This window comes from Excalfactoria chinensis, chromosome 14 (assembly GCF_039878825.1).
Source record: "Excalfactoria chinensis isolate bCotChi1 chromosome 14, bCotChi1.hap2, whole genome shotgun sequence".
NCBI classification, from domain to species: domain Eukaryota; kingdom Metazoa; phylum Chordata; class Aves; order Galliformes; family Phasianidae; genus Excalfactoria; species Excalfactoria chinensis.
In genome coordinates this window covers 4822951-4847377 of record NC_092838.1, presented here as the reverse complement: position 1 = coordinate 4847377, position 24427 = coordinate 4822951, and the positions used below count along the sequence as shown (strand labels likewise).

General features: G+C 38.3%; 1 protein-coding gene across 3 annotated transcripts in view; it reads left to right on the top strand.

Annotated features, from left to right (window-relative positions):
• The window catches only part of MYH11 (myosin heavy chain 11), a 53208-nt gene that overhangs the window by 14641 nt on the left and 14140 nt on the right, over positions 1–24427 (top strand). For 2 of the 3 annotated variants that reach the window (XM_072349098.1, XM_072349100.1), the window contains exons 4-25: positions 3711–3738; positions 8123–8225; positions 9945–9965; positions 12010–12102; positions 12841–12904; positions 14813–14911; positions 15526–15669; positions 16708–16803; positions 17166–17284; positions 17452–17604; positions 18030–18203; positions 18291–18464; positions 18953–19067; positions 19868–20061; positions 20225–20346; positions 20462–20531; positions 20664–20824; positions 21673–21781; positions 22531–22662; positions 22946–23152; positions 23527–23664; positions 24262–24385. In XM_072349098.1, the coding sequence (XP_072205199.1) occupies positions 3711–3738; positions 8123–8225; positions 9945–9965; positions 12010–12102; positions 12841–12904; positions 14813–14911; positions 15526–15669; positions 16708–16803; positions 17166–17284; positions 17452–17604; positions 18030–18203; positions 18291–18464; positions 18953–19067; positions 19868–20061; positions 20225–20346; positions 20462–20531; positions 20664–20824; positions 21673–21781; positions 22531–22662; positions 22946–23152; positions 23527–23664; positions 24262–24385 (2640 nt within the window). The remainder of the gene's footprint in view (positions 1–3710; positions 3739–8122; positions 8226–9944; positions 9966–12009; positions 12103–12840; positions 12905–14812; positions 14912–15525; positions 15670–16707; positions 16804–17165; positions 17285–17451; positions 17605–18029; positions 18204–18290; positions 18465–18952; positions 19068–19867; positions 20062–20224; positions 20347–20461; positions 20532–20663; positions 20825–21672; positions 21782–22530; positions 22663–22945; positions 23153–23526; positions 23665–24261; positions 24386–24427) is intronic. The other variant, XM_072349099.1, reaches the window with a different exon arrangement.

Here is a 24427-nt window from a genome sequence, read left to right as displayed (position 1 = left end):
AGGTCCACTTTAGGGTGGGTTACTGCAGCCTGGTGTGCAGTGTGGCTGCACAAAGGCATGATGCAGCACAAGAGAGGGCACCATGGTCCAGGGTAGAGAAGCCAGAGTTGGGTGGATGGATGGCTTCTGCAGCACTGCCAGATGCCACTGAGGATGGGTAATTCTGCTGTGTTCTGCCATTGTCTCTGCAGGTGGCAAAGAGCAAATGAGTGATAAACAGCACAAATACAGAAAGTCAAGTTGTGTAGTAGTAATAACAGAAATATTTTTTTCATGTGGAAGATTATGCCTTTATTAAATGCTCTGAATGATACTGAGAAGACATACTGAGGCTTTCTGCAACACCAAGAAACTTATCTATTTTCTGCAAAGCCATTTTTATGTAAGCACTTTGTAAGCAAGCTTGAGTTAAAGATGGAAAAACAAACAACCTTGTAGCTACTGGGAGGTTTGGGAAGGAAGCACAGTTCCCAAGGTCCTAGAAAAGGAAGCTGCATGAAAACCCAGCTGTTTACTGTGTCCTTAGCAGGACCATACAGAAATGTCCCCTTTAGGCAGTACAGTTATTAACAAATGTAAAGAAGCAGTGAGTGTTGGAGCATGGCTTCAGTCTGTTCTTCCCTTTTATGGTAAAGCTGCCAGCTTGCTGCTTCATTGTGATAAACCATCTGATTTTGTTTGTGATTAAGCAGAACTAGCATGTCTATTAAGAACAGAGGGGCATATGATTCCTACAGGCATATGCCCACCAGCATATTTCTACACCTGGAGGTGGCTGGTGAAAAAGTGAAGCATATTCCAGAAAAATAAAGTCTATTTCAGGGTTAGGAAAGGTGGTGGATTTTAGACTGTGAATGAGGTCTGTTTACTATTAAATGTTAAATCATAATAATAATAAATAAATAAACAGGGAACCATCTTTCCTATAGAAAATAAAATATTTCAGAACAGAAATAGAAACAATCAATATGGAGAGTCCAGGAAAACAAATGAGGCAGGCATTACAGCTCAAGACAAAACAGAATAGGATTTGGTTTCCTCATTTCATCCTTACCTTTTCAATATGTTGAAGCTTTTGAAGGAAATGGAGCAGTGTTGCATATTCTCCCTCCATGAACGTGCATAGGCCAGTATTTCAGTGGGAGGTTTTGCAGGTCAGAGTGTGCAACTCAGCAACAGAGGGATTATTGCTTCAGGACTTCATAAGGCTGCCAAGTGCTTGGGGCATTAGAAGGGGATAAGTCCAGTGACCAAACATGCTGTCTTTTCCTTCTGCTTTCTCACAGACTTCTACAGGAAAGCCATAGGGCTGCCCACTTACAGGGAACAATTGGATCGCAGAGATGTGATATTAGAAGCCATTCAGGATTACAAGGAAAAGATGAAAAAAAACCAAACAGATAGTTTTGCTTTTCCCTCCAAGAACTCCCAGCAGCCTTCAGGCAAATTGCTATCAGAGACACAAAGTGCACATGCACAAATGCCTATGGTGCTCCTCTGTATAAGACAATATCAGGAGGGTCTATCACTTACTGGGGAGGGAAAGAGGTGCAGCAACAGGCTAAGAAATAAAAAAAAATAGTTGGCTTGCAGGAATATTACTTTTTCAAATGTCCCCTGAGCTCAGAATTTCCACTGGCAACTCTGTATCAAGGAGTCACTTTTATTTTCTTTATGATATTTATGGGTTCGTGATGTAATATCAATATATGCCAATGGTTTCTATTTACAAAACAGTGTATTTTTAGCAAAAATTCTACTGCGTTCTTATTTTTTTTAAATTTTAAAGAAAGCCAAGTTCAGCATCCTACAGTGAAAAATAAACACAGCACACAATGCCCCTCCTCCAGAATGTGTACATGGAAGAATCCTGTGGTGCTGACAAATACCTCCAACAGCAACGTAATGATTCATTTTGTACCAATTTACCAACTAAAGCCGTTAAGTGGTGCCATTTTCTGAGCAAGGGATCAATGAAGCAGTTGATGTTATAATGTTGGTTTGAACGTTAATAAAATACAGTTAGTAAATACGGCTATTTAATATCAATCCAGGCCAGAGCAGAATCCAGTACTGCTTTTCCTGGGCTGGCTGTGGTCCAGGCAGCAATTACAACTTGTAAGCTTAATAGGCTGAATTTATCTCCATTATCCTTGTGCAGTACAGAAAGCTTGTTTATCTCATGCCATTTATTACATGCAAGGTCAGTGATAAGGGTGAGCAACCAGAGAGGTAGCCCTGCAAGTCATGCAGCTCACAAAATAAAATGAGGAAAGGGTTTGTGTCTTAGCCTCTGCCCAGAAGCTTCACTGGTCTAATGCTCACTCTGCATCTGGTGGGTAATACATAAATATACACACACGTTTGCTTCTGCCTTATTTAACTGTCTGCTCCAGGTCTCGGGTTTATAAGCCAAGTGCACATTTCAAATATGCATTTGACCAACTTGGGAATTTGTTTTCTTATTCAGAAGATTTTTCTACAGTCCGTAGCAGGCAGTTTGAGGCAGCTTCTTGCAAAGAAGGGCCAGTTCCAATGTGGTGGAAGTTGTTCATAGCCTTAATCAAGTCTACTTGCAAATATGGCCAAGGCTGTGGACACCAACACCTTTCTGTATAGCTTCTTCTGGTGCTGAACATTTCCACAGTTTTAAAATAGGGTTCTACTTCAGAACTGATCACAACGAACATGCTAAACACACATCTTGCCACAGAGGCCAAATTGCAAAGCCTGTCAGTATCACAGACTTTTCTGGAAGTCTTCTTTCAGTGGAGCTTTAGGAAATACATTGGTGTTATGGAGCACATTATGGAACCTCAGTGTGTGTGTTCACTGTCACAGCCTAAAGTCCTGAGATCAGGTAGAAAATTCTTTGCAAAACTTCTGAAGGTAAAGAGAAACTCCAAGTGTATAAAAAGGGAGATACATGACAAGATGTGCTTCTAAACCATGCTGCAACACTATGGTGCATTGGGCTGCAGCACAGAAACCTCTTACATGCCTTGCACAGTAGAAATAGAGATTTCGGCCCACCTTTTTATAAATTTTCTTCCAATATATGTTTGACAATCCTGTTCATGGTACAACATGATGAATACTTACGTTCTTGTTGATGTGCTGTTGTAAAAAATGTATCTGGTTTTTCCTCAATGAAGAAAAAAGTGCACTCAGTTTTTGACACAGAGGGTGATGATGCACTGGAACAGGTTGCCCAAGGAGGCTGTGGATGCCCCATCCCTGGAGGATTCTATTTGGATGGCCTTGCTTTCAAAATCTAATGACCACTGTAAAATGCCTTCATTTTTGATGCCTTATCTATCCAGACTTTGAAGTGGGCTGCCAGCCATATTTCATAAGCACAATAACAACTCGAGTTTCAGACTTGAAATTATCAATTATAATCTTCTTATAGGGAGTCTGATCTTCTTGCTGTCCTCATTATACTTCATCTCTCATGGAATTTACAAAAAAATATTTTTGAACTCCTAACCTTTTGTTCATTTTTTGGTACAAAATATTTCCATTAGAGATGCTTATTTAAATATGCTGGCAAATGAAATAAGATGTGAACCCTGTACTTTTGACTAATTGTGAACTGTCAGGTTTTGAAAGGTCTAGATTGTTCAATGTAAGTCATTGTAAATGTAAGTACTTCTGTCAGGACTTAGCTATTCTCCCTAATTAATGGATTTTTTTCCCTTTATTCACAGACCGAGAAGACCAGTCTATCCTGTGCACGTAAGTAAACGGTTGTTTTGTTATATTTCAACATTACAATTACAATGTTATCTAGAATCAATTCAAATTATGATAGAAATGATATATTCTCACCTTCAAAGAGCTTGACCTGCAGTCCTAGTAGATTTGCCTGTTGACAAAACAAGAAGCAATTATTAGTGCCATAATATGACTTCAGTGCACAAAGTTCTCAGTTTAAACTGACTTTGAATTCAGAATTTACGACAAGCAGTCGGGTACTGTAACCATAAAGGGAGAACTAGAAGTGAAGAGGTCCCTTAAGGAAACTGAGAAAAATGAGGAGCATGGAGAATTCTGGATATTAACTGGACTGCTTTTCATTCCAGCCTGTCAGTAGCCTACTGTCATATCTACTTTTTTTAATGTGTGCATTTAGATTGATTAGCTTCTATCAGAATGTATAGAGCAGGATACTGTTTGCACTTGATTTGCTACAGCAACAGACAAAATTCGGGGTTAGGCAGTGACCATCCTCTCCTCTTGCTTTTGAGGCAAACTCTCCAGAGCCTCACTTGGCTCCATTACCTCCACGCACTTTCCCTCCTGATACATGTCAAGAAGAAGTCACCCAAGACATCTTCCAAATTGCAAAGTCTTGTTAGGCAAAACCTCCTCTGCAAGAAAGCTAAACTCTTTTCTTTCCCAGCACACTAAATCTCAAAGGCTGGAGCTGGCAAACAACGCTGTCTGGCCCTTCTCCCGCGTGGTTATCTTGTGTAGCTTTAGACCTGGGGTGGAGCTTGGTGCCAAACCAGTTCAGTCTCTCGGGATTTCTTTGTAAATAAACTTATTAGGATCAGTGGGCTGGCTTCTGAGCGAGGTCTGTTTGGGGATTCAGCTGGTCTAGGACAAAGATTTTCATTATCTTTGTACATCTCATACTGCAGGATGAAGCCTGCCAAGCCCTAATGTGATTTGGAGCACCTCATTGACTGCTATGTTCACAGAGGCTTCCCACAGTGCCAGAATAGCCAGATTAAGGGATGTGTGAATGGGCAATTTTTGTGGTTCATTGCTTGCTGAAACAAATGCTGGAAATAAATCCTCCTGTTACTTTTTAGATGTGTCCAAAATTGGAATTAAGCTAAGTCTCGTATCGTAATATTAATACAGAAAGCTTTCAAGTTTTCAACAAAATCCAGTTTTTTAACTATCCTTTCCCCAAACGCAGCAGTCCTACCTACACCCCAGGTTCACCCCTCAGCAGTGCGGTCAGCTTCCCACTCTCACTTTGTGCTAATTTGGAAACCTATTCGAACTGAGAAAATTTTCATTTAAGGTGAAGACAACGGAGTTGTGGAGGACTGAGCAGCACTACATAAGTGTACTTGTATGCTTTAAATCCATCGCTGAGTTACTAAAAATAAAAAATAAAAATAAAAATGCTTGGGCAAGAAATGAAGGAGGAATACATTTAAAACATATCACACAATGAGAGAGCATTGTTTCATGTTTTTTTTAGCATAGCAAGCCTATAAGCCTAGTCTATCTTTTTACTCTGGGAAAACAAAGCAGTTTCTTAGGATGAAAAGAATTAAGTACCATTGGAATGATCACAGCTGTGCAACAATTACTGCTTTTCCTCTCTTTGTTTTTGCATTGTCCACCTGAGCTGGGTGAAAAAAAGTGCACTGGCAACGATTGTGCTGCTTCTAAGTATGGCAGCAATGATTTGAGATACTTCAGTAAAATGATCTGTCTGCTCCCCAGAATGATGAAGCAATAGACTTTGCATAGTGCACTCCTCACTTGGAACATGATTCAGGGTACAGGCTGAGGAACTCAGACAACCAGAAGATGCCTCCTGGGAGGAACCCCGTTGTGTGTATGGTCCATGCCACAATCATGATCCTTGCAAGAACCTTAACGGATGAGTCACTGAGACCAAAGAGAGCATGTAGATTCAAAACAGATGGGATTCTTCATACCACCTCACAATAAAACTTGCTTCTGCCATCCTAGAAATGATGGTTCTTCAAGAAAGATGCTGAGGAAAAAAAGCAGCATGACCGGTTCTGCTGCAGCTCAATAGTTCTGGGAAGAATTTAATTCACCGATGATCTTAACTGAGTCACATGCTCTCCTCCTCCTAGGTTTTTCCCCTTATAAGCTTCTTGATGTTTAAAGGTACTGAACCTGATTCAGCTATTCCTCTTCATTAATTACTCTTCAAACTCATGGCATTTTGTCACTGAGATGAAGTCTAGACCTTGTCATGGGTTGACCTAAAATCTACTTGCACCCATGACAACAGCTCTGCTGCATCCTTCAGAGTAATGTTGTTTAATGAGTGCTTGTTTGTTAGACTTGTGTATTGTCAGGGACATTTAAAAGTGATTTGATGTGTTGAAAAATGACACGTATTCACCAGCAATGAACGTGATACTTCATTACATGATTATTCTTTTTTTCATCCTTATAGCTCTGAGATCCTGTCTGTTTTCCATTTCATGTTGAAACATTTCCACTTCATGTTGAACAATTTGTTATTGTCCACTTCAAAAGGAATTTAAAAGCTCAAAAAGAATAGCTGCAGAAAATAGAAAAACCCTCAAACTGTGCAGGAGCAAAGAGTTAAGGAAAGCAAGCACAGAACAAAATGTTAAGTAACTAAAGCATTACAGTATGGTAGGATAATTACAAGTAAAATGATGCCTTATATGGTAATACTCACAGGCATTCAGGGAAAAGCCAAATGATGGGCACCATTGCCCTGGGAGAAAGGAAATGCAATTCATGTAGTGATGAACTACAAATAACCTTTAATAAAACAGAATAGTTCAAAGCCTAGAGTTTGTTTGAAGAATGCTTTTATTTTTTTCCAAAGTATCAGAGATGCAAGGTAGATTTATTTGAAAACTTTGTACGCATATGTCTTCAGATTGGTGTGCTTGGTTTGGAATTGTTCCCGGAACACTTAATTTTTATCAATAAAACATGGAAATGTTTTAGCACTGAAGTCCAGGGCAGGGATGGGTCCAACCTCTAAACTGTGCAAATTAACCCAGATCTTGTGAAAGGAAACCATCTCAATTATTTCTGGTTAAAACTCTGAACGTTCCTCATTGTGATGTGCATCAGGCAGAAATTGTTTCTGGCTTCCTAAGGTTTACATCAGTGACATCTCAATTTAAAAGTTCTTCCCAGCATTTACTCTCATTTTTTTAATGTCCATTTTTTACTCGTCCCTTGGTAGGAAAAATTAACTCCCCTATTTCCTAATTAGGAAATGAAACACAACTGCAGTGGATCCAGCTAAACAAATTCAGTTTCAGAAGAGCTGACAAATATCTGTGGGACTTTTACATGTATTGTTCTTTTTATTTTAAAATCCATTTTAATTTAAATCCAAAGACAAAGAGGTCTGACTTCCATGTAGACTCTTGTCCTCACAGCACTAGTTTGATAGAGTCAAAAGAGCTAAATTACTACATCCACACCCACTTTCATGCCGTTTCTGACTGTTGATGCGGGACTATATAAAAACATTCTAGTTCATGTCATCATCAGAGTCAAAGGTATCTAGCAGAACTGAGATGGTAAAATGTGACAAAGAGGGAAGAGTAGGCTGGAAATGTTCTTATTTCTGAGTAAAGACTGTAAATACGATCCTTGTTCCTGTACTTTGAAAACTAGCATTTTGCTTTATAAGAAGACTTGGAAGATGTAAACAAACTTAAATGTGGAAGTCCTCTGGGAGATGGAAAGTTACCACTGCATTCTTGCTTCCCAAGAGACTGAGCACAGCCAGGATGACAGTTCTGCTGGTCAGAAATGTCCCCATATGAGATGTCCCTGCTGTCCTGTTAGCAGGGATGCCTCCAGCAGTGCCAGCTCTGGTCCCATTGAATTCATGGAAAGTTTGAACATGGAGGTCAGATAATAATACAATGCAGTATAGTTCCCTTATTCACCAGCACTGATATAACTTGCTTTAACGCTAGAATTTTGGTAGAGAAAACTACTATATTTTTATAGTTTATAGCTTTTCTTATTCTTGTACCACACCATAGTTAATGTTGTTTATTTTTGTTGTTGTTCTTAAACTATGAGCAGAATCCCTGCCAGCCTCAATTCTCATAAATGTTCAGGCACTGCCAAAGCAAGATGAGCTGCCATAAAAAATGCTTTACAATTGCCTTAAATGGCCCAGTGTCCAGTCAAAACACGAATGGGACAGAGATACATCACTGATACTGCGTTCTCTGCATGCTAAAGTCAGGTGGATTTAGAGAGACTGTGTTCTGGGATATATACAGAGCCTGGCAGATTCCAGTCTTGTTTTTATACATGACATACATCATATGGCAGAAGGAGTTCACCAGTTACCTACCTTTCTTTCTGTTATTTTCTTTCCCCTCAGAGGTGAATCTGGTGCTGGCAAGACTGAGAACACCAAAAAGGTCATTCAGTACCTGGCCGTTGTTGCTTCATCACATAAGGGCAAAAAGGACACCAGCATCACTGTGAGTGAGCTTTTCTATATTCAGCTCTTCTTGACTATTGGGACTGTACTGAACTTATTCCTAACAGCAATTCAACGTCTGCGGCTTGCCAAATAGTCGACATATTAAGAGTACACAATTAGGTCACAGCTTAGTGTTTATGGAAAAGAAAATCTTTTGTTTGACATCGTCTTAGGCATCAAATCAGAATCTATTTTGTTAGAAGAGAAATATTCATAGCTTTCTATATGCATAGCGCCTATTTATATCGTAACATGAAGGATTTAAATTCTGCAAGGGCTTGGGTCCTTATTCTACCCTCGGCCCCTTGAAAACAAAAAGTTTGGAAAAAGCTTTTAACTGAAACATCATCCTACTGTATCATGAAAAATGCATAACAACTTTTAAACTCCTAAAGTATTGAATGCCTTTGTTAGCAGGCATATTTTCTTGCAAAGCAGCAGAGTTCCAAAATATAACCTGTTATTTCTCTTTGCTCCTTTGACACAGAAAAATTTTGGAAGGCAGATTTTAAATAAAGTACTTCATTTCTTCAAAATTTGTAATAACTTTCTCAAAGTGATTAAAATTCATCATTTTGCTCTGAACTGTAATATTAGCTTATGCCAACGCAGTTCCCTGAGACATTGGTGTGGCTGAAGCTCTCACCTGTCTTTGCTGCTTTCATTGATGCAACTCCAGGTTCTGAGTCATTTCCAACCCTTTTTATGCTACTCAAATACTCCTGGGGGGGCGGGGGGAGAAGAAGTAGTAATTTACTTTTATGACAAGAAGAGCTTAATTAAGGGAGAGATGCCAGTGTGTCCCAAGTGCAAGTCTGAGTGAATAATAAGGAATTAGCAACGTAGTGCAAAACAAGTAAAAACCTCACAACCACATCTGTGCTGGGTCTTGTCTGTGCTATATGTCTACAGTTAGCTCCAAAGCACTGTCTGGCCTCTTCAAACGTGAATAATTGTGCTTCAGGGAAGAAGTAGATGTTCCCTATGGACAGTACTTTCTAGAAATCCATCATTCAAGTTGTTGGAAACATTCCGTTATCAAGGCATAGTTTTGCTTTGTTGAATGTTTAAAAAAAAACAAAACAAAACAAAACTTATTTCATCCAACTGAGTCCTTCTCAATAGCTGGGGGAAATGAGCTTGTGGTTTCAGAGCCATTCCTACTGAGTATGTAACTGTAGTTGCAGCTCATTCCTCTAGGGAATTACATGAGTCTCAGGATTAAACTGGCTCCAAGGCAGGCGCAAAGGCAAATATCCACCAGATAAAGGTTGAGAGAAAGTCTAACTTGTTCTATACTATGTTGACAAGTAGTAATTCAGTTCCTGGGGCTACTGACACTGCAATTTCAGTCATTAAAAAAACAATCAATAGCAAAATGCTTCCACCGCACCAGGGAAGAGCTGGGGATTTAACATAGAAATATCTGTCCCTGCCTGGTGCTGGGAGTCTGAGCTGGGACTGGATCCAAATATCCAAATCCCATCCCTTTGCTTCGGGTCTTTTTTTTTTTTTGTAAATTCAGTTAAAACACTCCAATACGTACATGACTTGCATTTGTACTCTTGGTATGTCTGCAATAGATTGTTTTCTTTTGTTTTTCTGGTTTATTTGCATGGAAACTGTATTGGTTATTTTGATACAGGAAAAACGATAAAAATGTCTGTGTAATGGAAATGATACTGACACTTGTTTTATACCACATTATTCAATACAGCAAGGTCCATCTTTTTCTTACGTGAGTAACTTAGACTGTTTGATGTGTGTTTAAGGCACTGAGTGTAGATCTGCATGCTATTGTTGCACCTCAAAAAAATTTAAGAGAGATTTTGTTGAAATATGTTGTATGATATGATGAAAAGCAACAATAGCGCCAAAATGCTCTCACAAATCAACCCTAACTGTGTCAGGCTCCACGGTGATGAATGAGGTCTGACACAGGCAGGGTCATCTCTCAAATATCACTCTCTTCTATATGTGTGCGTTTAAATTGCCATAGTTTGAATGAAATTTCCCACGATCCTGAAAGAGTCACTCAGCCTGAAATTGAGCAACGTGATTTCTGAATGAAAATACCTAAATGTTTTCCATACTTCAGGTTGAACTTTCTAGGACTGTTGTGAAATAATTCCTAAAACTCACGATGTTGATTGATTTGTTTGGCTGCATGCTTTCCATTTGATATTGCTTACAATTTTATGTTTTCATGTAACTGTTGAGGACTGTTCACATCCGCAAAGGTTAGCATGCTCCTAGCTTGCTGCTGTAATGTGTAACAGAGCAGTTCCCACTGCAGCGTGTGTCTGCAGGTATGTTATGGCAGTTTGTATCAGGCCCCCGTGGACCCTCCTGCACTGTGGTGTGCCATCCAGCATATCAGTGCTTTGGGAATGCAGGCACATTTGCTGGCATATACCGTTCACTCGTATGCCAGGCACTTTTTTGCATTACCCTTTTTCCCCTATTCTGATTGCTGGTTCTCAGACTTCAGCAACAACGAAGTGTTGCCCTTTAAATTTATTACTTCATTTGACATGCTCTCTGCTGACCCGAACAATGCCATGGAGTTCAGTGGACTTTCTCCATGCTTTAGCTCTCCAAACATCTGTACTCTTGGGAAGGTCCTCATTCTTCTGTCATTTGGCCATGTAGATAAGTTTAGCCATTTATTAAGAAACTCTTGGGTTTTTTATTATATTTTTGAGGTAACACCCATCATTCTCATATAAATTACAAGAAATTCAGAAATGCCATTTAGAAGATTACCAGTTTTGCACCCTAATTGGGAAGAACTGTCATTTTCCAAATTATTGGAGTCAACTTAAATATTGACTCATTTTCATATTAGAATGATTTAAATGGTATCATATTATCTGTCAAGGGCTTTTTCCTGCTGTTATTCAGCATGAATTACTTTAAATGGGGCATGCTACTGTAAAGTAGTCTGCAAATAGGATGAGATGAAGCAAATGTGAAAGTAATTTCATAGCACAGAGCTAAATGAAAAGTAAAAAAACCTGTCAAACTATCTTAATAAGCAAAGACTTTTTTTCAGCTTCATTGGTTTGTTTAGAAATAGGAGTATTAAATGCATGCTCATTTCATTGCATGATGTGTTTCCACTGTCAATTACCAAGCACAATTAACAACATAATAAAAGGTTTGTGTGTTTGCATGAGAATTCATTATCTTAGTTTGAAATAAATCAATGCACTTCCATTTTTAACCTAAATAGCCTTGCATGGATCATTATTAATAGACTTGGTGAAATCTGCTTTGTAGCTTTGTGCTGCATTACATTAAAATGATTCTCGGCAAGTTATTCTAATTACATTGTCATTTGCTAGCAAAGGATCTCGATGAACTAACTTGAAAAAGATATGCTAGAGGTTCCTTTAAGAAAATCTCTTTAAAACTACATTAAACTGAATACACATATGTATAATTTGCCAACGAATGACCCTCTTATTAAGAAAGACCAGACCAGTCATGATGCTAAACAGATTAATAGACTTTGCTCTGCCACAGGCAACAGAGCTGGAAAAGGGTCATGTATACAGGACAGCAGTTGACTGCACAAATATATAAACAGAAACATTAATAGGGAATGAAAACAAATCCACAAGCAGTGCAGTCAAAAAAAAAAAAAAAAAAAAAAAAAAAAAAAAAAAAAAGTTAGAGGCTTAAATTATCTTTCTCCACATTTTTCTCCATTGTACATGTGCTGTTTTTAAATAACTGATTATGAAGTTCAGGGTTAACTGAGTCTGAATGAATTTTAGGGTGAGCTGGAAAAACAGCTTCTACAGGCAAATCCTATTCTTGAAGCTTTTGGAAATGCCAAAACTGTGAAGAATGACAACTCCTCCAGATTCGTAAGTAGGAGAAATCCCTTTGGGTCTACGTTGTGGGGAGGTACACCATTCTTTAAATCAGTGTACAGAGTGGCCCTTTTACCTTCAGTACTTCTGCCTAAAAAGCTTCTCTAAACCAATCCCTTTAAAATATTGTTTATAATTTCTCTCTGAAACAGGAACTTGGCCTTTTACAGGACTAAAAATCAATCTCAGACTGGACAGTACCATTGTACTCTCACACTATGTGTGGCCTTGCAAAGTCAACTACTGCTCCAGGACATATCATCCTCTAGAAATTTGAAAAGAAAATCTGCACTTCCTTTTTCTTGCACCATTGTTGAGCATGCATCTTGTTGGAAGGCATTCCTGTTATTTAGTAAGAGTTGTTAATGACTTAAATGAAAGAAGAGAAAAAGCATCTCACATGGATTCACGTTAGAGCAACAGTAAATGGGAGCTGTAACTATTTGATGCTACTTTTTGTTGGGAGTGCTGGCAAATGTTCTTTTTCCCTGCAGGCCCTTCACTCCTACCTCTGCTAACTCTGTGCAGGGGGATCCCTCAGATCTAATGCTACTCCCACACTGACAACTGTCTGAGTTAATTTCAGCCTGGTTGTCCTGGCAGGAGGGAATTGAGCATGTTACTCTTAAGAGGATGATGTGCCTGTCCCACTGAACAGCCTACACACTAATGTTGTAAAACCCAACATAACCTAAAAGAATAGCACAACCTAGGTCTTCTTTTCCTTCGCAGGGCAAATTTATCCGCATCAACTTTGATGTGACAGGCTACATTGTCGGAGCAAACATAGAGACTTGTATCCTTTTCTGTGAACAGCACTGGAAGCTAACTAGGGTTAGCAGAAGGAAGAAAGATAAACAAGCTCCACTGCATGTCTAAGAAAGGCAAATAACACTGAGGCTGGTATAAACAAAGATGGAGGGAAGTGGTTCCATTTATGCCGGTACCAGATTCTCAGTTTGTCTTACTCTTATGCTTACGTTTTCAGATCTCTTTTCTCATCTATAGGAAAGTCTGCTGTTCTCCACATACAGCTTCAGAATGTGGAGAAGATGGATTTGTGGTTGAGGTTGCATGTGATCTTGAGAGCTATGCAGTTGTTTTGGTTCACATTGGTGTGAACCATGCATGGGTCAATCCAGTTCCCTGTCATCTAGGTTTCCAAATATAAAAAGATTTGAAACTCTCCTGTTTCTCATCAGTGCTGTTACAGAATCTTTGAGGGGAAAAAAAGAAAAAAGAAAAAGGTCTGAGAATGGGGCATTATCACTACAGTTTATCCAGGAGCTCAGGGAATGTTTCCTTTTTCTCAAGACCAGGTTTGGCATTCCTGCAAAAATTATTTATGCTGCACTGGGATAGATGAGTTTCAATAAATAGCATGGAGAATAACCTGCTGAGTGAGAATTTCATATGAGAATACAGCTTAATAGTTTATGTCTGCAGCATAAAAGGCCATTTTAATAAAAGTAATATACTTTTCCCTACCCCTCTAAGAACTTGATAGTAGTAAAAATAAAAGAGACAGGAAGAGCTAAACAATGTGGTGCAGCCAGAAGAGCTGTCTTTGGATGCTCTGTAGTTCCTCTCCTTCTGTGAAGCTGAAGAACAGTTTACCGTGAACTTGCTTTCATCTTCGCATGTTTTGTTAAATCACTGTGGTCAGAAATTACTTATCTGGGAACTTGCGTAACTGAAGTGAAACAAATATTTTGCTGGTGCTGATGTCACAGATGGCATCAAGCAGTAGATATTTTCAGAGAACTTGTCTGCTCTGGGAACTAAATACCAGCCTGGTCATTCAAGTGACATATGTAGAGCCATGTATCGTTAGCTCTGATGTGAGTTTTTTCCAGGAATAAAGTACAAGTATTTCAGAGGAATTCAACTTAAGACTGACTTTACTTGGCAAGTACTGATGCCTCTTCCCTGGGTTATGTTTATGAGATACTGTACAAATGGACATGTAGCTAAATTCCTCAGTGCTGCATTGCTTGTCTTCACAAAGAGGAGCTGCTTGCTCCAATAAATGAGGAGAAATAAACATACAGTTAAAAGAAGGACCTTATCTGTTGAAGGTAACATCAAACAACAAACAGTTTAGCTTTCTGCACTTATTTTGAGAAATGACCCATAGAGAAAAAATGGGCTTTATTTTTTCAGGTCTTATCTGAATTTTTATCTATGGCATTATATCATTTAAAGTATAAATTGGCAACTGATTGCAAAACACTTAACACTCCTATCAACTACATTTTTAGTATTTTAGTCATAAAAATAGACAATAAATAAATTTTGCTTTTACTGCTTCTATATATAGCTACAATACTGGCTTCGAAAAAATTCTTTTAGCAGCCCCACTCTATGATGAAAGAATCATATTTGTACCTAATTTTAAAAGTGAAGTGAATGTTGTTATGAATACCATTGTTATATGTTTAACTTTAGAAGCATTTATGACTATTGCAGTGCTTACTATCATCATTACCAGCTTTTATCATACAGTAAGAGGTAGGAAATTGATCTACTCCTCAGTTAAATCAGCACTAGTGATCCCAACACAAAATTAGAACCAAATTCATGTTAGATAAGGTCATGGCAAAAATTTAAGCAATGCTGGTGATGGTTCTGAGTCTGTAGACACAATTACGGAAGGACTGGAACATGTTTGTTTGTTTGTTTTTTTAACATACTTGACAAACAGATTTGCTTGAAAAATCCCGTGCTATTCGTCAGGCTAAAGATGAGCGAACATTTCATATCTTTTACTATTTGATTGCTGGAGCTTCTGAACAAATGAGAAGTAAGTTACATGCTAACGATTCTTACATCTCATTTAACAGTGTGAAGAATAGTTTACCTATGTGGTTTATCTTAATATCCTACAGAGAATGTTATACAAAACTTTTGATAAATAAACAGCTCTTTAGCCATAGAAAATAATTACCTTAATTGAACTGTGTGTCAACTTGTGTGTCTCTTTAAGTCAGGTGGTTTACCATTTATAGGATTTTTCAATTGACAGGCAATATAAACTCATTCATCTTGAATGATATTAAGATGAACAAGGAGGAGTTGTGTACTATTAGTTTTTTTTACACCCATGCAAAAAATGGGGGTTCTGAATATAATTATTGGCTAGAATATTCACAGTCAAGAGAATATCTTTCTCACAGCTTATGTTTACTGCGGGAAACTCATAGTTTCAGAATGTCATGGTGAAAAGTGTAAGTGGATGAAAAAAATGGGAATTCAATATAACATCAATTGGAACATCATGGCTTAAATACAACATCTTTCCCTACATTACTGATTGCCCAAGAATTTATAAAGCAAAGGATAACTCTACATTTTCCCTGATATTTATGCTAAGAATCTGTTGCTGGCCAACTTACACTTTTCTTCTTTGTCTTTTAGATGATTTGCTGCTGGAAGGCTTCAACAACTACACCTTTCTATCAAATGGTCACGTTCCTATTCCTTCTCAACAAGATGATGAGATGTTCCTGGAGACCTTGGAAGCCATGAAAATTATGGGCTTTACTGAGGAGGAACAGACAGGTGAGAACTGTTAGCAAGATTGTATTATGCAAGTAAAAATATATACAGATCCAAATGCACTGCAGTTAATTCTGTCCAGAATGACAACTTTGCAAAATAAAGTGACACCTGGTGGCAGAAACAGTGTCACAACATCACTCGAGCCTTCGAGCAGCTTTGTCAGCCAGAGCTGATTTCCGTTGCCTTTCCTGTCTGCCTCAGTGCCTGAGAGTGCTGAGAAAAAATAAAATGCTTTGCCTTGCAGGACAGTAGTACAAGTCTGTGCCTTGGTGAAGTTACATGATGGTACTGACAAAGACTGCTTAGTTCTACAGCCAGGACACATGCATTAGTGTTGATATCAGCACTATCTATGACATCAAAAGGCGTTGTATTGCTGTCTGAACCCCTTTCATTTCACGATTCAAAATACAAGCCCATTAGGACATCATTATTCTCCTGTATGAGTCTACCGAACGAACAAAATGACCCCCTTAGATTCATGTGATCTCATCTGTAACACAGCAGCAGATTTTACTACCTGAGGTAAAAAAGCACGAAATTTATCTACATTTTAATAGTAGTGTTGATGAATTGCTGTTCTGTGTTCACTCCTGTGAATACTTGTACACTACTTATTTGCATGAGTGAACAGCCACATATTCCTGCACAGCCAGAGCTCTGGAAGTGCCACTTGTTCTTGAAGCTGTTGGTAATTCATAGATATGTTTGATTTTAAAGACAGAGATACAGATTCTCAAATAACCAAGCATAGGCCACTCTGAGTAGGAGATGAATTCCCAAGATTTGGAGGTCTGCCTGGGGATGCAGCACATTTTGCAGATGCTGATGTTTCCTTAGTAGCCCATTTACTCCATTGTATAGATTATTTGAGCTGCTCTTTTACAAGCTCTCAAACTACTACAGTTCATAGCAAATCTACATCTTTCCATGGAAGACTACCAAAGGACATGCAATGAACTTTCATTGATACAGAGAATGATATTTTCAAAACATGCCTATTCCATTCCTCATTTATACTATCTGCTTTTCTTACAGCTATACTGAAGGTTGTTTCATCTGTCCTACAGCTGGGCAATATTGTCTTCAAGAAGGAGAGAAACACTGATCAAGCTTCTATGCCTGACAATACTGGTATGATTTGTCACTTTAAAAGATTAGTTAACACTAAGAAGGTAATAAAATAGCAGCCGAAAGCACTCTTTATCAGGATTTTAAACTGTTAATGTGTACATGCTTCACAGGTCTTAAAAGATATGCCATAATTAGAATCAGTACAATATTCATTACCTTTTTTTGTAATCTTGAATCCATAAATTGATGATGAGCGAATTCCTTGGTTGTATCATGGATAACACTTTTACAGCAAGTGGCATCTCTTGTGTGTACAACAGAGGAGCTTTTAAAAAGATAAACTACATTACATAATTGTTGATTTGCGTATTCACACTAAGAGAACATTCAATGTGAAATATAACATGACTTTTTTATTCTAGCTGCTCAAAAAGTCTGTCACCTGATGGGGATTAATGTGACTGATTTCACAAGATCTATTCTAACCCCAAGGATCAAAGTAGGACGAGATGTTGTTCAGAAAGCTCAGACCAAAGAACAGGTACCTACTTGCAGTCTGCTCTGTTCTCCTGGTGTTATTTTTTCTTTCTTCTTTTCTTTCTTACATCACATCTAAAGGGAATGTTTTCTTTCTCTCTTTGAGTTATCCTTACTTAAATTAGCAGTTAATTGGGTTTCTTCTTTCACTTACAATTTCCTTTCTTTCAGGCTGACTTTGCCATAGAGGCTTTGGCCAAAGCAAAATTTGAACGTCTCTTCCGTTGGATTCTAACTCGTGTAAACAAAGCTCTTGATAAAACTAAACGACAAGGCGCTTCATTCTTGGGGATCCTTGATATTGCTGGATTTGAGATCTTTGAGGTACGTACGATGGGACACAAACTGGCTAAACTCCTTGTTGTCATGCTGTAGTTTGGAATGCAAGATAATGAATATCTAGATTCAGAGTCACATAAACAATTTGATTCTCTCAAGTTGGATAGAAGCACATGGCCAAGAAAACCCACAAGACTGTTCTGCTTGGAAGGGCTGGAAACTGGCAGCATCATTGCTGGGCTTGTGTTTAGAACCAAGGTCTGGTCTTTATGGTTTATGGACAGGTCCCAGTATTGAGATTTACCATGTGTGATCTAACTGGAAATTTTCAAGGCTTTAAATTAGGAAAATATAGATCCTCTGAATTGCAGTAATTTTAAATGTGTGTATATATACATATACAAATCTTTATCTTGTTGCCTCTATTAGGTGTCTTTCTAACATCAGGAATTCTTTTGTCCTTTTCACAGATCAATTCCTTTGAGCAGCTGTGCATCAATTACACAAATGAGAAACTTCAGCAGCTTTTCAACCACACAATGTTTATATTGGAGCAAGAGGAATATCAGCGTGAGGGCATTGAATGGAATTTCATTGACTTCGGTCTTGATCTGCAACCTTGCATTGAGTTAATTGAAAGACCCGTAAGTCTATATCTGTATAGATGGGATACTATGCAGGTTTCATCAGGATCATTTGATGATACTGATCTGGTATTGTTCACATTGCAGACCAACCCTCCAGGTGTCCTAGCTCTGCTGGATGAAGAGTGCTGGTTCCCCAAAGCTACTGACACTTCCTTTGTGGAGAAACTAATCCAAGAACAAGGCAACCATCCCAAATTCCAGAAGTCCAAACAACTCAAGGATAAAACTGAGTTCTGCATAGTGCACTACGCAGGAAAGGTACAAGAGAGACTGAGCTACTTTGATGTACAAAACTTTGTTTCTTTTTTTACTGTTTGGCCAACAATGAATCAATCTAATTCTCCCATTGATAGGAATGGCTTTAGTTATATAACTTATATATTAAGAGCTTTGACTACAAAAGATGGGAAATAAGATTCGCACAACATTCATGGTTGTGCTAAGCTCACATGAAAACAAAAATAATCAGCACTGTGGTTTTGAATTATCCAAGTAATCTGGGTTCTTCTCTAGCAAACAGATTTTTAAAGGCATAGTGGTTCCGCTGCCATGGGTATGTCTGCAAAAAAAATCACTTTAGATGGAAGTACATGTAAGAACAAGTGTTAGACTCAGCTCTCAACTATAGAAAGCTTTTCAAATCTTACTATGTTTTTAGTTATTTTCTGTTAGTACAGTGCCCTGTGTTCTTGGCTGTGCCATATTTCTGGCAAAACAGATTATTGACCCAGTATTGTTTTCTGTAGGTTACCTACAATGCAGGTGCCTGGCTGACAAAGAACATGGATCCACTAAACGACAATGTGACTTCTCTGCTAAACCAGTCATCAGACAAATTTGTGGCAGACCTTTGGAAAGATGGTATGAATCACAACTCTAAACCATTAATGTGGTTTAAAGGGAGAAACTTGTACCAGAACCGTTCTATCAACTCTCCCTTATGAGTGGGAAACAAATGTGAAAATGATAAGAGTGGAAGAGATTGACATAAGAAACAAGAATGCTCTTTTCTAAATAAGTTATGGAAAGCATATTAGGTAGTTAAGCACTACCAAAATAATTTCCTTACATTATTATTACTCAGCAACATAGTAAAAAATATATCCCATAACATTATAGTAGCATAATGAATACCAGACAGCTCATTTAATACACTGTCACTGCTGTTATGAAAGACTGTGTGCAATCCTTAACTTACATGCTCCTCTCCCAAAAATTTTACTACAATTCTCTTCATCAAAGCTTCATCTCAAATAAACTCCACCAGAAGAATATCTGTATGTATAGGAAACACTGCATTTGTTTAAAGATTTTCCATGGATCTGTAGATATATGCTACACTATACGTATTTAATGGTTGTCTCACATTGTGACACAACCTACCAGTAGGGATACTTTGCAGGACTGTCCTTTGTAGAGCAGCCATAAAACATGTTCTGTGTATTCAATTGTTCCATTCTTTCACCACTTAACAAAAATCCTTATTTTCGAGTTAGACAGAGAAATATCTTCTAATTCTTTCATTAGCATGCTTCAACTGCATCAAAAATATTTTGGTCCTCCTTTGGAAGCTGCACTTCAGCACTGGCAGTGAAAAGTGTAATGTGAAGTGAATACAATTTATATAAGCAGTCCTGTTCACATGTTCTTTTATATTGCAGTGGATCGGATTGTTGGTCTAGATCAGATGGCCAAGATGACTGAAAGTTCACTGCCTAGTGCTTCAAAAACCAAAAAAGGCATGTTCCGTACTGTGGGCCAACTCTACAAGGAGCAGCTGACCAAACTGATGACCACCTTAAGGAACACCAATCCCAACTTTGTCCGCTGCATCATTCCAAATCATGAAAAAAGGGTAAATATCAAATGATCAATTTTCAGACTCCTGGCACACTATTCATGCTCTTTACTCTGTCAGCACACTGCAGAACTAAAAGATGTCTTCAAACATAGATATGTGCTGGTAACATCTTTGCAAATTTCTACTGTGCTAAAAATACTTTTTGTTTCCTTTTCAGGCTGGCAAGCTTGATGCCCATTTAGTGCTGGAGCAGTTGCGCTGCAATGGTGTCTTGGAAGGTATTCGTATCTGCCGACAAGGGTTCCCCAACAGGATTGTCTTCCAGGAATTCCGTCAGCGGTAGGAATCCCTTGCTCAGTCTTAACTTAGGGTTTAGAAGGGCTTGTATACGTGTTTGCCTGTACAGAATAATCTGACATTTTTTTACCTCTCTAACACCTGTGTCTTCTGGCAGATATGAAATTCTTGCTGCAAATGCTATTCCTAAAGGATTCATGGATGGGAAGCAGGCTTGCATACTGATGGTAAGGAAAGCACCTTTGATCCTATGGATTATCTACAACTTTTATATAAAACTGTTGGGAATGAAAAAATAATAATTTTTAATACTCTAAACTTCAGCACTGGAATTAACAAATACCCCTGTTTTCCTCCAGATCAAAGCACTGGAACTTGATCCCAACTTGTACAGAATTGGACAGAGTAAAATCTTCTTCAGAACTGGTGTTCTGGCGCACCTGGAAGAAGAGAGAGACCTGAAGATCACAGACGTCATTATTGCTTTCCAGGCTCAGTGCCGAGGCTACCTAGCCAGAAAGTAAGAATATGTACTAACAAAAAAAATCTCTTTGGCAGTGGGGTAAAGTAGCCTTTAGTTCTCTGTATAACAAACTGGAGATATTCAGTCATTTTATTATTAGCTTTTTTTTACTAGTATTGTTTTAGAATTCAACTTGTGTTCAATGTTTACCTAAAAGAACTTGCTTCTTGCCCAGAAGTAGCTTACTAGTACAGTTATAGAGACACAATTACATTGTGAGACTACTTAAACTCTTCATACATTATGCATTCAAGGCAGCAACCTGTCTTTTAAACACATTTGTACTAGTGGGACAAGGTGCATTATAGCGTGTATCTTTTGCACCATTGTGGTACAAATAGCAGCACCACTGGCATTTGTAAAACAAAACATAATTTCTGACACAGAGCACAAAGCACTGGAGTCACTTGGCATAATCTTAGTTAATACACATCACAGAACTATTAACAGCAATAGCCTTTTTCTGCACGCTACCAAGGCTTTCAAAATTGATGATCAAAGAAATTTAAACATAGCACATTTCAACAATGATAACCAATGTGTGCTCTTATTGCCCATATACTTCATATTCAGAACTATATGTATACTTTCTGGTTTGTGCCTATCTACTGAGCACAGACAGAAACAAACAAAAACAAAAAAGCCAAAGACTAAATAAAATACTGGAAATCTAAACAGAGCTGCCATTTTTTCTCAAGAAAGCAAAGGCACTGTTTAAGTGACAAAAGAACTTGTGCAAACCCCTCAAATCAGCAGTCTCATGCCATAGCTACTTTGCTTAATATGTTTGTCTTACAGTTTGTATTCTCAGACTAAACAAATTCTCTTTGTGTTTCTTATCACAGGGCCTTTGCCAAGAGACAGCAACAGCTGACTGCAATGAAGGTTATCCAAAGAAACTGTGCTGCTTACCTGAAGCTGAGGAACTGGCAATGGTGGAGACTGTTCACCAAAGTGAGTAACTGTTGTCTGTGAATCTCAGCTTTGGAAAAGTAATGGACTGCACAAGATAACAATTCATGTCAGGCACCCTCCCTGCTCCAGTGCATCACAGATGACAGCATTCATTAGCTTCACAGAAGTTTGGATTAAAAGATACACTGGATATTCTTATAACACTATTACAGTTAGTTTTATCTTGGGATGAAAAACTAATTAAGCAGAGGCCTATGTAAGATTTACCATGACTATTTTAGTTGCCCAAAATGAAATAATTTCACTCAGGTTGATAGTGAGAACAAAAGCCAGAATTTTGAGAAATGTGCAGTAATGTACCTATGTGGGCTCAGGTGTTCCCTGACTTCCCACTGGCTGCTCAGACAAATTGTTTTCCCAGTGGACAGGCTTGGTTGGTTTTTTTTGTTTGTTTGATTTCCTTCTTCAAGAATGGCTTTCTATGCAGCAGTTATAGCCTCTGTACATTCTCAATGCACAAAACCAGTCTTCTAGTCCTTCAGCAAGTGATACTATTGGAGGTAGAGGTGCTCACAAGACTGCAAGAATTAATGCAGAAATGGTTATGAATACTGCCAGGAGTTGCTCGCTTAAAGATGTTTACACCAAGTATGGTTAAACATTATTTGCCCACCACCTGAGCAGCAGCAGGTAGCACTACCAACAGCAGTAGTCATTCTGACACCATTAAGTGCTGTATTCAGTAGAATAAGCACTGGTATGATTCTTAATTTTCTTTTTGTTTTCAGGTGAAACCACTGCTACAGGTCACCCGCCAAGAGGAAGAAATGCAGGCCAAGGATGAAGAATTGCAAAGAACTAAGGAAAGACAACAGAAAGCCGAGGCTGAACTGAAGGAACTGGAACAGAAACACACCCAGGTGACTGACAGATCTAAGCCTCTCCACATTATTAGCTGATCTCTCACCATTTCCAGAAACTATTAGGACAAAGAGATCTGTTTTCCTTGTACTTACGATTGCATTCATAGCAATGGTCCAGAATGAAAGTTCAGGGCAAACTCCCATAACTTCAGCAGAAGCCTAGTATCTGCAGAAAGACCTGTGGTACAGCTACCTACGTGTATATTATGACTAGTAGAAAGACACTGTGGGGACAACTTTAAGTATAAATTTTAACAGCCTATATATTTTATCTCCATAGCTTTGTGAAGAGAAGAACCTCCTTCAGGAGAAACTGCAGGCAGAAACTGAACTGTATGCTGAAGCTGAAGAGATGAGAGTCCGTTTAGCTGCAAAAAAACAAGAGCTGGAAGAGATTCTTCATGAGATGGAGGCCAGAATTGAGGAAGAGGAGGAACGCAGCCAACAGTTGCAGGCAGAAAAGAAAAAGATGCAACAACAAATGCTGGTAAGGAAGCATAAGCAACAAACAGTCACTTGCATCTCAGAAACAGCAGGAAATAGGACCTGAGGTTTGCCAGTGAAAGACCTTGCTATGCAGCTCTTACTAGAATGTATTCATACCACTGAAGTAGTAACAAACAGATTTACACCTCAGAATTCTTTATACATCATCTTCCCCTACCCCAATTTTAAATTATTTTCTGTAAAAAAAACCTGTTTCAGTAAATCTAAGTCAAAAAGTATTACAGATGGTCTACTTCTTAGTAAAAATAACCAAGTCTATAACATACCCCACATAGACTGACAAACATTATGCATTTCCTGTGATTTAAATTGTGTTTTATTTCCAGAATTCACGATCTCTTTTTCCTTTCAAAGGACCTGGAGGAACAGCTGGAAGAAGAAGAAGCCGCAAGACAGAAACTGCAACTTGAAAAAGTTACAGCAGATGGCAAGATAAAGAAAATGGAAGATGATATTCTTATAATGGAAGATCAGAATAACAAGCTAACAAAGGTAAGCACTGTGGGTCCATTTTCTTGCGTTGTGAAAATAGCGCAGGATGAGAGAAAATCTCTTTAGCCAGAAGAGAAAAAGGTATACTTGGCTGATTATTGCGTTTCATGTGTAAGTATTCACCAAACGATCAGGCCAGCCTGTATTGAACAAGTTTCATGCTTTCTTGAACAGTTCAGAATTGTGAAAATACTATTATTGAGGTCCCTTGTGGTAACTGTATCTTAAAGAAAATCCCCACAGTAGTCAAGCACAATCAGTGGAACATGTCTCAGCTTTTCAACCAAACTTCATGATTAAAATTGGGAGTAAGCGCGTATTGTATTCAAGTACTTCTTGAAGGAGATACTCCTCTGAACTACACTCTTCACTTACCAGCCAAAATGAGCATACGGTTCTAATAACAGCAGATTAGAGAATATGGGAAATTTCAATACCGCTTTCCAGCCCCTCTGTACTCAACAGATTGAAACACACTGCTACAATCTCAGTGCATCCAAAGGCAGCATACTGGACATTTTCTATTTGGTATAGAGGTGCTTCATGATGACCAGTGACAGACAATTCTGTTAACAAAACTATTTTATTCTTCTTCAGGAAAGAAAACTCCTTGAGGAAAGAGTAAGTGACCTAACAACAAATCTTGCAGAAGAGGAAGAAAAAGCCAAAAATCTTACAAAGCTGAAAAACAAACATGAATCTATGATTTCAGAACTGGAAGGTAATATGAATAAAAATGTTTTATGTCAGATATTTGCTTTGG